Source organism: Oncorhynchus clarkii, unplaced genomic scaffold (assembly GCF_045791955.1).
Source record: "Oncorhynchus clarkii lewisi isolate Uvic-CL-2024 unplaced genomic scaffold, UVic_Ocla_1.0 unplaced_contig_1240_pilon_pilon, whole genome shotgun sequence".
Lineage (NCBI taxonomy): Eukaryota > Metazoa > Chordata > Actinopteri > Salmoniformes > Salmonidae > Oncorhynchus > Oncorhynchus clarkii.
This window is the reverse complement of record NW_027261092.1, coordinates 33644-47500: the sequence shown is the minus strand read 5'-3', so window position 1 is coordinate 47500 and position 13857 is coordinate 33644. Positions and strand designations below refer to the sequence as shown.

At 47.3% G+C, this 13857-nt stretch overlaps 1 protein-coding gene across 1 annotated transcript in view; it reads left to right on the top strand.

Moving 5' to 3' along the window:
* Positions 1-13857, top strand: part of LOC139404746 (fibrillin-2-like) — a gene marked incomplete at its 3' end in the record, with an annotated part of 232358 nt that overhangs the window by 185286 nt on the left and 33215 nt on the right. Inside the window, exons 50-51 of the mRNA XM_071147349.1 lie at positions 1693-1758; positions 2095-2220. Of these exons, the coding sequence (XP_071003450.1) occupies positions 1693-1758; positions 2095-2220 (192 nt within the window). The remainder of the gene's footprint in view (positions 1-1692; positions 1759-2094; positions 2221-13857) is intronic.

Here is a 13857-nt window from a genome sequence, read left to right as displayed (position 1 = left end):
AGATCCCATGAAAACATGTGTTTTTGGAACACTTCACATCAGATCCCATGAAAACATGTGTTTTTGGAACACTTCACATCAGATCCCATGAAAACATGTGTTTTTGGAACACATCACATGCGATCACATCAGATCCCATGAGAACATGTGTTTTTGGAACACATCACATCAGATCCCATGAAAACATGTGTTTTTGGAACACTTCACATCAGATCCCATGAAAACATGTGTTTTTGGAACACATCACATACGATCACATTAGATCCCATGAAAACATGTGTTTTTGGAACACTTCACATCAGATCCCATGAAAACATGTGTTTTTGGAACACATCACATTCGATCACATTAGATCCCATGAAAACATGTGTTTTTGGAACACTTCACATCAGATCCCATGAAAACATGTGTTTTTGGAACACATCACATCAGATCCCATGAAAACATGTGTTTTTGGAACACTTCACATCAGATCCCATGAAAACATGTGTTTTTGGAACACTTCACATCAGATCCCATGAAAACATGTGTTTTTGGAACACATCACATACGATCACATCAGATCCCATGAAAACATGTGTTTTTGGAACACATCACATCAGATCCCATGAAAACATGTGTTTTTGGAACACTTCAAATCAGATCCCATGAAAACATGTGTTTTTGGAACACTTCACATCAGATCCCATGAAAACATGTGTTTTTGGAACACATCACATCAGATCCCATGAAAACATGTGTTTTTGGAACACTTCACATCAGATCCCATGAAAACATGTGTTTTTGGAACACTTCACATCAGATCCCATGAAAACATGTGTTTTTGGAACACATCACATCAGATCCCATGAAAACATGTGTTTTTGGAACACTTCACATCAGATCCCATGAAAACATGTGTTTTTGGAACACATCACGTCAGATCCCATGAAAACATGTGTTTTTGGAACACTTCACATCAGATCCCATGAAGACATGTGTTTTTGGAACACATCACATACTATCGATCACATTAGATCCCATGAAAACGTGTTTTTGGAACACTTCACATCAGATCCCATGAAAACATGTGTTTTTGGAACACTTCACATCAGATCCCATGAAAACATGTGTTTTTGGAACACATCACATCAGATCCCATGAAAACATGTGTTTTTGGAACACTTCACATCAGATCCCATGAAAACATGTGTTTTTGGAACACTTCACATCAGATCCCATGAAAACATGTGTTTTTGGAACACATCACATCAGATCCCATGAAAACATGTGTTTTTGGAACACTTCACATTAGATCCCATGAAAACATGTGTTTTTGGAACACATCACATACGATCACATTAGATCCCATGAAAACATGTGTTTTTGGAACACTTCACATTAGATCCCATGAAAACATGTGTTTTTGGAACACTTCACATCAGATCCCATGAAAACATGTGTTTTTGGAACACATCACATCAGATCCCATGAAGACATGTGTTTTTGGAACACTTCACATCAGATCCCATGAAAACATGTGTTTTGGGAACACTTCACATCAGATCCCATGAAAACATGTGTTTTTGGAACACTTCACATGCGATCGCATTCCAAAAGGGCAGTGGAGGATTGAATAGAGTCCATAGTCAGACTCAATTCAGAATTATTGAGTTAGAAATATGAATATTGTTATTATTTTTCTCCCATCAGTGGCGTTCCAGGACCTGTGTCCCTTCGGCCATGGCATAATCCCTGGGACTGGAGACACACGCATAGGTAACTCACCCACATTAACATCTGTGAGGTACAGTGTGAAAGGTTACTGTGATTTATGTTTTTGAGATGATATCGCTGTAAAGGTTTGGAATGAATGATATCACTGTAAAGGTTTGGAATTAATGATATCGCTGTAAAGGTTTGGAATGATTGATATCACTGTAAAGGTTTTGAATGAATAATATCACTGTAAAGGCTTTGTTTTTGTGTTGAACCTTTGATGAGATGACATGAAACAGCATGAATGTGATTTGGAAAAAAAACCTATTGTTTCATCTATAACAACAATGAATAGATGTTGGGATGGATAATACTCTTAACATTGCACATCTCCAGACTTGAATGAGTGTGTGGAGAACCCAGGCATCTGTAACAACGGACACTGTATCAACACAGACGGCTCCTTCCGCTGCGAGTGTCCAATAGGCTACACTCTCAACTACACTGGGGTACACTGCATCGGTGAGACACAACACACCTATTTAAAAAATATCTATATTCAAGTTTTAAAACGGTCACCTAGTGGTCAATACAAACTTAAATCCAAGAGCAATTAGACAAATACAACCTGTTAGAACCAGCTCCCTTTAGTTTCCTTTCAATTCATTAGGAGGGGAGCAGAAGGCACTAAACCAATGTGAGACGAGGTGCAGACCATGTTAGGAGGGGAGCAGAAGGCATTAAACCAATGTGAGACGAGGTGCAGCCATGTTAGGAGAAGAGCAGAAGGCACTAAACCAATGTGAGACGAGGTGCAGACCATGTTAGGAGGGGAGCAGAAGGCATTAAACCAATGTGAGACGAGGTGCAGACCATGTTAGGAGAGGAGCAGAAGGCATTAAACCAATGTGAGACGAGGTGCAGACCATGTTAGGAGAGGAGCAGAAGGCATTAAACCAATGTGAGACGAGGTGCAGACCATGTTAGGAGGGGAACAGAAGGCACTAAACCAATGTGAGACGAGGTGCAGACCATATTAGGAGAGGAGCAGAAGGCACTAAACCAATGTGAGACGAGATGCAGACCATGTTAGGAGGGGAGCAGAAGGCATTAAACCAATGTGAGACGAGGTGCAGACCATGTTAGGAGGAGAACAGAAGGCACTAAACCAATGTGAGACGAGGTGCAGACCATGTTAGGAGAGGAGCAGAAGGCATTAAACCAATGTGAGACGAGGTGCAGACCATGTTAGGAGAGGAGCAGAAGGCATTAAACCAATGTGAGACGAGGTGCAGACCATGTTAGGAGGGGAGCAGAAGGCACTAAACCAATGTGAGACGAGGTGCAGACCATGTTAGGAGAGGAGCAGAAGGCACTAAACCAATGTGAGACGAGGTGCAGACCATGTTAGGAGAGGAGCAGAAGGCATTAAACCAATGTGAGACGAGGTGCAGACCATGTTAGGAGGGGAGCAGAAGGCATTAAACCAATGTGAGATGCAGACCATGTTAGGAGAGGAGCAGAAGGCATTAAACCAATGTGAGACGAGGTGCAGACCATGTTAGGAGGGGAGCAGAAGGCATTAAACCAATGTGAGACGAGATGCAGACCATGTTAGGAGGGGAGCAGAAGGCATTAAACCAATGTGAGACGAGGTGCAGACCATGTTAGGAGGGGAGCAGAAGGCATTAAACCAATGTGAGACGAGGTGCAGACCATGTTAGGAGGGGAGCAGAAGGCATTAAACCAATGTGAGATGCAGACCATGTTAGGAGGGGAGCAGAAGGCACTAAACCAATGTGAGATGCAGCCATGTTAGGAGGGGAGCAGAATGCACTAAACCAATGTGAGACGAGGTGCAGACCATGTTAGGAGGGGAGCAGAAGGCATTAAACCAATGTGAGATGCAGACCATGTTAGGAGGGGAGCAGAAGGCACTAAACCAATGTGAGACGAGGTGCAGACATGTTAGGAGGGGAGCAGAATGCATTAAACCAATGTGAGATGCAGCCATGTTAGGAGAAGAGCAGAAGGCACTAAACCAATGTGAGACGAGGTGCAGACCATGTTAGGAGGGGAGCAGAAGGCACTAAACCAATGTGAGACGAGGTGCAGACCATGTTAGGAGGGGAGCAGAAGGCATTAAACCAATGTGAGATGCAGCCATGTTAGGAGAAGAGCAGAAGGCACTAAACCAATGTGAGACGAGATGCAGACCATGTTAGGAGGGGAGCAGAAGGCATTAAACCAATGTGAGACGAGATGCAGACCATGTTAGGAGAGGGGCAGAAGACATTAAACCAATGTGAGACGAGGTGCAGACCATGTTAGGAGTGGAGCAGAAGGCATTAAACCAATGTGAGACGAGGTGCAGACCATGTTAGGAGGGGAGCAGAAGGCATTAAACCAATGTGAGACGAGGTGCAGACCATGTTAGGAGGGGAGCAGAATGCACTAAACCAATGTGAGACGAGGTGCAGACATGTTAGGAGGGGAGCAGAATGCACTAAACCAATGTGAGACGAGGTGCAGCCATGTTAGGAGGGGAGCAGAAGGCATTAAACCAATGTGAGATGCAGCCATGTTAGGAGAAGAGCAGAAGGCACTAAACCAATGTGAGACGAGGTGCAGACCATGTTAGGAGGGGAGCAGAAGGCATTAAACCAATGTGAGACGAGATGCAGACCATGTTAGGAGGGGAGCAGAAGGCATTAAACCAATGTGAGATGCAGCCATGTTAGGAGAAGAGCAGAAGGCACTAAACCAATGTGAGACGAGATGCAGACCATGTTAGGAGGGGAGCAGAAGGCATTAAACCAATGTGAGATGCAGACCATGTTAGGAGGGGAGCAGAATGCACTAAACCAATGTGAGACGAGGTGCAGACCATGTTAGGAGGGGAGCAGAAGGCATTAAACCAATGTGAGACGAGGTGCAGACCATGTTAGGAGAAGAGCAGAAGGCACTAAACCAATGTGAGATGCAGCCATGTTAGGAGAAGAGCAGAAGGCACTAAACCAATGTGAGACGAGGTGCAGACCATGTTAGGAGGGGAGCGGAAGGCATTAAACCAATGTGAGACGAGGTGCAGACCATGTTAGGAGAAGAGCAGAAGGCACTAAACCAATGTGAGATGCAGCCATGTTAGGAGAAGAGCAGAAGGCACTAAACCAATGTGAGACGAGGTGCAGACCATGTTAGGAGGGGAGCAGAAGGCATTAAACCAATGTGAGACGAGGTGCAGGCCATGTTAGGAGAAGAGCAGAAGGCATTAAACCAATGTGAGATGCAGCCATGTTAGGAGAAGAGCAGAAGGCGCTAAACCAATGTGAGACGAGATGCAGACCATGTTAGGAGGGGAGCAGAAGGCATTAAACCAATGTGAGACGAGATGCAGACCATGTTAGGAGGGGAGCAGAAGGCATTAAACCAATGTGAGACGAGATGCAGACCATGTTAGGAGAACAGCAGAAGGCACTAAACCAATGTGAGACGAGGTGCAGACCATGTTAGGAGAGGAGCGGAAGGCATTAAACCAATGTGAGACGAGGTGCAGACCATGTTAGGAGGGGAGCAGAAGGCATTAAACCAATGTGAGACGAGTTGCAGCCATGTTAGGAGAAGAGCAGAAGGCACTAAACCAATGTGAGACGAGGTGCGGACCATGTTAGGAGGGGAGCAGAATGCACTAAACCAATGTGAGACGAGGTGCAGACCATGTTAGGAGGGGAGCAGAAGGCATTAAACCAATGTGAGACGAGATGCAGACCATGTTAGGAGGGGAGCAGAAGGCATTAAACCAATGTGAGACGAGATGCAGACCATGTTAGGAGAAGAGCAGAAGGCACTAAACCAATGTGAGACGAGGTGCAGACCATTTTAGGAGAGGAGCAGAAGGCATTAAGCCAATGTGAGACGAGGTGCAGACCATGTTAGGAGAAGAGCAGAAGGCACTAAACCAATGTGAGATGAGGTGCAGACCATTTTAGGAGGGGAGCAGAAGGCATTAAACCAATGTGAGACGAGGTGCAGACCATGTTAGGAGAAGAGCAGAAGGCACTAAACCAATGTGAGACGAGGTGCAGACCATGTTAGGAGGGGAGCAGAAGGCATTAAACCAATGTGAGACGAGATGCAGACCATGTTAGGAGAGGAGCAGAAGGCATTAAACCAATGTGAGACGAGGTGCAGACCATGTTAGGAGGGGAGCAGAAGGCATTAAACCAATGTGAGACGAGGTGCAGCCATGTTAGGAGAAGAGCAGAAGGCACTAAACCAATGTGAGACGAGGTGCGGACCATGTTAGGAGGGGAGCAGAATGCACTAAACCAATGTGAGACGAGGTGCAGACCATGTTAGGAGGGGAGCAGAAGGCATTAAACCAATGTGAGACGAGATGCAGACCATGTTAGGAGGGGAGCAGAAGGCATTAAACCAATGTGAGACGAGATGCAGACCATGTTAGGAGAAGAGCAGAAGGCACTAAACCAATGTGAGACGAGGTGCAGACCATGTTAGGAGAGGAGCAGAAGGCATTAAACCAATGTGAGACGAGGTGCAGACTATGTTAGGAGAAGAGCAGAAGGCACTAAACCAATGTGAGACGAGGTGCAGACCATTTTAGGAGGGGAGCAGAAGGCATTAAACCAATGTGAGACGAGGTGCAGACCATGTTAGGAGAAGAGCAGAAGGCACTAAACCAAATGTGAGACGAGGTGCAGACCATGTTAGGAGGGGAGCAGAAGGCATTAAACCAATGTGAGACGAGATGCAGACCATGTTAGGAGGGTAGCAGAAGGCATTAACCAATGTGAGACGAGATGCAGACCATGTTAGGAGAAGAGCAGAAGGCACTAAACCAATGTGAGACGAGGTGCAGACCATGTTAGGAGAGGAGCAGAAGGCATTAAACCAATGTGAGACGAGGTGCAGACCATGTTAGGAGGGGAGCAGAAGGCACTAAACCAATGTGAGACGAGGTGCAGACCATGTTAGGAGGGGAGCAGAAGGCATTAAACCAATGTGAGACGAGGTGCAGACCATGTTAGGAGGGGAGCAGAAGGCATTAAACCAATGTGAGACGAGGTGCAGACCATGTTAGGCGGGGAGCAGAAGGCATTAAACCAATGTGAGATGCAGACCATGTTAGGAGAGGAGCAGAAGGCATTAAACCAATGTGAGACGAGGTGCAGACCATGTTAGGAGGGGAGCAGAAGGCATTAAACCAATGTGAGACGAGGTGCAGACCATGTTAGGATGGGAGCAGAAGGCATTAAACCAATGTGAGATGCAGACCATGTTAGGAGGGGAGCAGAATGCACTAAACCAATGTGAGACGAGGTGCAGACCATGTTAGGAGGGGAGCAGAAGGCATTAAACCAATGTGAGATGAGGTGCAGACCATGTTAGGAGAAGAGCAGAAGGCACTAAACCAATGTGAGATGCAGCCATGTTAGGAGAAGAGCAGAAGGCACTAAACCAATGTGAGACGAGGTGCAGACCATGTTAGGAGGGGAGCAGAAGGCATTAAACCAATGTGAGACGAGGTGCAGACCATGTTAGGAGAAGAGCAGAAGGCACTAAACCAATGTGAGATGCAGCCATGTTAGGAGAAGAGCAGAAGGCACTAAACCAATGTGAGACGAGGTGCAGACCATGTTAGGAGGGGAGCAGAAGGCATTAAACCAATGTGAGACGAGGTGCAGACCATGTTAGGAGAAGAGCAGAAGGCATTAAACCAATGTGAGACGAGATGCAGACCATGTTAGGAGAAGAGCAGAAGGCACTAAACCAATGTGAGACGAGGTGCAGACCATGTTAGGAGAGGAGCAGAAGGCATTAAACCAATGTGAGACGAGGTGCAGACCATGTTAGGAGGGGAGCAGAAGGCATTAAACCAATGTGAGACGAGGTGCAGCCATGTTAGGAGAAGAGCAGAAGGCACTAAACCAATGTGAGACGAGGTGCGGACCATGTTAGGAGGGGAGCAGAATGCACTAAACCAATGTGAGACGAGGTGCAGACCATGTTAGGAGGGGAGCAGAAGGCATTAAACCAATGTGAGACGAGCTGCAGACCATGTTAGGAGGGGAGCAGAAGGCATTAAACCAATGTGAGACGAGGTGCAGACCATGTTAGGAGAGGAGCAGAAGGCATTAAACCAATGTGAGACGAGGTGCAGACCATGTTAGGAGAAGAGCAGAAGGCCCTAAACCAATGTGAGACGAGGTGCAGACCATTTTAGGAGGGGAGCAGAAGGCATTAAACCAATGTGAGACGAGGTGCAGACCATGTTAGGAGAAGAGCAGAAGGCACTAAACCAATGTGAGACGAGGTGCAGACCATGTTAGGAGGGGAGCAGAAGGCATTAAACCAATGTGAGACGAGATGCAGACCATGTTAGGAGGGGAGCAGAAGGCATTAAACCAATGTAAGACGAGATGCAGACCATGTTAGGAGAAGAGCAGAAGGCACTAAACCAATGTGAGACGAGATGCAGACCATGTTAGGAGAGGAGCAGAAGGCATTAAACCAATGTGAGACGAGGTGCAGACCATGTTAGGAGGGGAGCAGAAGGCACTAAACCAATGTGAGACGAGGTGCAGACCATGTTAGGAGGGGAGCAGAAGGCATTAAACCAATGTGAGACGAGGTGCAGACCATGTTAGGAGGGGAGCAGAAGGCATTAAACCAATGTGAGATGCAGACCATGTTAGGAGAGGAGCAGAAGGCATTAAACCAATGTGAGACGAGGTGCAGACCATGTTAGGAGGGGAGCAGAAGGCATTAAACCAATGTGAGACGAGATGCAGACCCTGTTAGGAGGGGAGCAGAAGGCATTAAACCAATGTGAGACGAGATGCAGACCATGTTAGGAGAGGAGCAGAAGGCACTAAACCAATGTGAGATGCAGACCATATTAGGAGAGGAGCAGAAGGCACTAAACAAATGTGAGATGCAGACCATGTTAGGAGAAGAGCAGAAGGCACTAAACCAATATGAGACGAGATGCAGACCATGTTAGGAGAGGAGCAGAAGGCATTAAACCAATGTGAGATGCAGACCATGTTAGGAGGGGAGCAGAAGGCATTAAACCAATGTGAGACGAGATGCAGACCATGTTTGGAGAGGAGCAGAAGGCATTAAACCAATGTGAGACGAGATGCAGACCATGTTAGGAGGGGAGCAGAAGGCATTAAACCAATGTGAGACGAGGTGCAGCCATGTTAGGAGAAGAGCAGAAGGCACTAAACCAATGTGAGACGAGGTGCGGACCATGTTAGGAGGGGAGCAGAATGCACTAAACCAATGTGAGACGAGGTGCAGACCATGTTAGGAGGGGAGCAGAAGGCATTAAACCAATGTGAGACGAGATGCAGACCATGTTAGGAGGGGAGCAGAAGGCATTAAACCAATGTGAGACGAGATGCAGACCATGTTAGGAGAAGAGCAGAAGGCACTAAACCAATGTGAGACGAGGTGCAGACCATGTTAGGAGAGGAGCAGAAGGCATTAAACCAATGTGAGACGAGGTGCAGACCATTTTAGGAGGGGAGCAGTTGGCATTAAACCAATGTGAGACGAGGTGCAGACCATGTTAGGAGAAGAGCAGAAGGCACTAAACCAATGTGAGACGAGGTGCAGACCATGTTAGGAGGGGAGCAGAAGGCATTAAACCAATGTGAGACGAGGTGCAGACCATGTTAGGAGAAGAGCAGAAGGCACTAAACCAATGTGAGATGCAGCCATGTTAGGAGAAGAGCAGAAGGCACTAAACCAATGTGAGACGAGGTGCAGACCATGTTAGGAGGGGAGCAGAAGGCATTAAACCAATGTGAGACGAGGTGCAGACCATGTTAGGAGAAGAGCAGAAGGCATTAAACCAATGTGAGATGCAGCCATGTTAGGAGAAGAGCAGAAGGCACTAAACCAATGTGAGACGAGATGCAGACCATGTTAGGAGGGGAGCAGAAGGCATTAAACCAATGTGAGACGAGATGCAGACCATGTTAGGAGGGGAGCAGAAGCTATTAAACCAATGTGAGACGAGATGCAGACCATGTTAGGAGAAGAGCAGAAGGCACTAAACCAATGTGAGACGAGGTGCAGACCATGTTAGGAGAGGAGCAGAAGGCATTAAACCAATGTGAGACGAGGTGCAGACCATGTTAGGAGGGGAGCAGAAGGCATTAAACCAATGTGAGACGAGGTGCAGCCATGTTAGGAGAAGAGCAGAAGGCACTAAACCAATGTGAGACGAGGTGCAGACCATGTTAGGAGAGGAGCAGAAGGCATTAAACCAATGTGAGACGAGGTGCAGACCATGTTAGGAGGGGAGCAGAAGGCACTAAACCAATGTGAGACGAGGTGCAGACCATGTTAGGAGGGGAGCAGAAGGCATTAAACCAATGTGAGACGAGGTGCAGACCATGTTAGGAGGGGAGCAGAAGGCATTAAACCAATGTGAGACGAGATGCAGACCATGTTAGGAGAAGAGCAGAAGGCACTAAACCAATGTGAGACGAGGTGCAGACCATGTTAGGAGAGGAGCAGAAGGCATTAAACCAATGTGAGACGAGGTGCAGACCATGTTAGGAGGGGAGCAGAAGGCACTAAACCAATGTGAGACGAGGTGCAGACCATGTTAGGAGGGGAGCAGAAGGCATTAAACCAATGTGAGACGAGGTGCAGACCATGTTAGGAGGGGAGCAGAAGGCATTAAACCAATGTGAGATGCAGACCATGTTAGGAGAGGAGCAGAAGGCATTAAACCAATGTGAGACGAGGTGCAGACCATGTTAGGAGGGGAGCAGAAGGCATTAAACCAATGTGAGACGAGGTGCAGACCATGTTAGGATGGGAGCAGAAGGCATTAAACCAATGTGAGATGCAGACCATGTTAGGAGGGGAGCAGAATGCACTAAACCAATGTGAGACGAGGTGCAGACCATGTTAGGAGGGGAGCAGAAGGCATTAAACCAATGTGAGATGAGGTGCAGAGCATGTTAGGAGAAGAGCAGAAGGCACTAAACCAATGTGAGATGCAGCCATGTTAGGAGAAGAGCAGAAGGCACTAAACCAATGTGAGACGAGGTGCAGACCATGTTAGGAGGGGAGCAGAAGGCATTAAACCAATGTGAGACGAGGTGCAGACCATGTTAGGAGAAGAGCAGAAGGCACTAAACCAATGTGAGATGCAGCCATGTTAGGAGAAGAGCAGAAGGCACTAAACCAATGTGAGACGAGGTGCAGACCATGTTAGGAGGGGAGCAGAAGGCATTAAACCAATGTGAGACGAGGTGCAGACCATGTTAGGAGAAGAGCAGAAGGCATTAAACCAATGTGAGATGCAGCCATGTTAGGAGAAGAGCAGAAGGCACTAAACCAATGTGAGACGAGATGCAGACCATGTTAGGAGGGGAGCAGAAGGCATTAAACCAATGTGAGACGAGATGCAGACCATGTTAGGAGGGGAGCAGAAGGCATTAAACCAATGTGAGACGAGATGCAGACCATGTTAGGAGAAGAGCAGAAGGCACTAAACCAATGTGAGACGAGGTGCAGACCATGTTAGGAGAGGAGCAGAAGGCATTAAACCAATGTGAGACGAGGTGCAGACCATGTTAGGAGGGGAGCAGAAGGCATTAAACCAATGTGAGACGAGGTGCAGCCATGTTAGGAGAAGAGCAGAAGGCACTAAACCAATGTGAGACGAGGTGCGGACCATGTTAGGAGGGGAGCAGAATGCACTAAACCAATGTGAGACGAGGTGCAGACCATGTTAGGAGGGGAGCAGAAGGCATTAAACCAATGTGAGACGAGATGCAGACCATGTTAGTAGGGGAGCAGAAGGCATTAAACCAATGTGAGACGAGATGCAGACCATGTTAGGAGAAGAGCAGAAGGCACTAAACCAATGTGAGACGAGGTGCAGACCATGTTAGGAGAGGAGCAGAAGGCATTAAACCAATGTGAGACGAGGTGCAGACCATGTTAGGAGAAGAGCAGAAGGCACTAAACCAATGTGAGACGAGGTGCAGACCATTTTAGGAGGGGAGCAGAAGGCATTAAACCAATGTGAGACGAGGTGCAGACCATGTTAGGAGAAGAGCAGAAGGCACTAAACCAATGTGAGACGAGGTGCAGACCATGTTAGGAGGGGAGCAGAAGGCATTAAACCAATGTGAGACGAGATGCAGACCATGTTAGGAGGGGAGCAGAAGGCATTAAACCAATGTGAGACGAGATGCAGACCATGTTAGGAGAAGAGCAGAAGGCACTAAACCAATGTGAGACGAGATGCAGACCATGTTAGGAGAGGAGCAGAAGGCATTAAACCAATGTGAGACGAGGTGCAGACCATGTTAGGAGGGGAGCAGAAGGCATTAAACCAATGTGAGACGAGGTGCAGACCATGTTAGGCGGGGAGCAGAAGGCATTAAACCAATGTGAGATGCAGACCATGTTAGGAGAGGAGCAGAAGGCATTAAACCAATGTGAGACGAGGTGCAGACCATGTTAGGAGGGGAGCAGAAGGCATTAAACCAATGTGAGACGAGATGCAGACCCTGTTAGGAGGGGAGCAGAAGGCATTAAACCAATGTGAGACGAGATGCAGACCATGTTAGGAGAGGAGCAGAAGGCACTAAACCAATGTGAGATGCAGACCATATTAGGAGAGGAGCAGAAGGCACTAAACCAATGTGAGATGCAGACCATGTTAGGAGAAGAGCAGAAGGCACTAAACCAATATGAGACGAGATGCAGACCATGTTTGGAGAGGAGCAGAAGGCATTAAACCAATGTGAGATGCAGACCATGTTAGGAGGGGAGCAGAAGGCATTAAACCAATGTGAGACGAGATGCAGACCATGTTTGGAGAGGAGCAGAAGGCATTAAACCAATGTGAGACGAGATGCAGACCATGTTAGGAGGGGAGCAGAAGGCATTAAACCAATGTGAGACGAGATGCAGACCATGTTAGGAGAAGAGCAGAAGGCACTAAACCAATGTGAGACGAGGTGCAGACCATGTTAGGAGAGGAGCAGAAGGCATTAAACCAATGTGAGACGAGGTGCAAACCATGTTAGGAGGGGAGCAGAAGGCACTAAACCAATGTGAGACGAGGTGCAGACCATGTTAGGAGGGGAGCAGAAGGCATTAAACCAATGTGAGACGAGATGCAGACCCTGTTAGGAGGGGAGCAGAAGGCATTAAACCAATGTGAGACGAGATGCAGACCATGTTAGGAGAGGAGCAGAAGGCACTAAACCAATGTGAGATGCAGACCATATTAGGAGAGGAGCAGAAGGCACTAAACAAATGTGAGATGCAGACCATGTTAGGAGAAGAGCAGAAGGCACTAAACCAATATGAGACGAGATGCAGACCATGTTAGGAGAGGAGCAGAAGGCATTAAACCAATGTGAGATGCAGACCATGTTAGGAGGGGAGCAGAAGGCATTAAACCAATGTGAGACGAGATGCAGACCATGTTTGGAGAGGAGCAGAAGGCATTAAACCAATGTGAGACGAGATGCAGACCATGTTAGGAGGGGAGCAGAAGGCATTAAACCAATGTGAGACGAGGTGCAGCCATGTTAGGAGAAGAGCAGAAGGCACTAAACCAATGTGAGACGAGGTGCGGACCATGTTAGGAGGGGAGCAGAATGCACTAAACCAATGTGAGACGAGGTGCAGACCATGTTAGGAGGGGAGCAGAAGGCATTAAACCAATGTGAGACGAGATGCAGACCATGTTAGGAGGGGAGCAGAAGGCATTAAACCAATGTGAGACGAGATGCAGACCATGTTAGGAGAAGAGCAGAAGGCACTAAACCAATGTGAGACGAGGTGCAGACCATGTTAGGAGAGGAGCAGAAGGCATTAAACCAATGTGAGACGAGGTGCAGACCATTTTAGGAGGGGAGCAGTTGGCATTAAACCAATGTGAGACGAGGTGCAGACCATGTTAGGAGAAGAGCAGAAGGCACTAAACCAATGTGAGACGAGGTGCAGACCATGTTAGGAGGGGAGCAGAAGGCATTAAACCAATGTGAGACGAGGTGCAGACCATGTTAGGAGAAGAGCAGAAGGCACTAAACCAATGTGAGATGCAGCCATGTTAGGAGAAGAGCAGAAGGCACTAAACCAATGTGA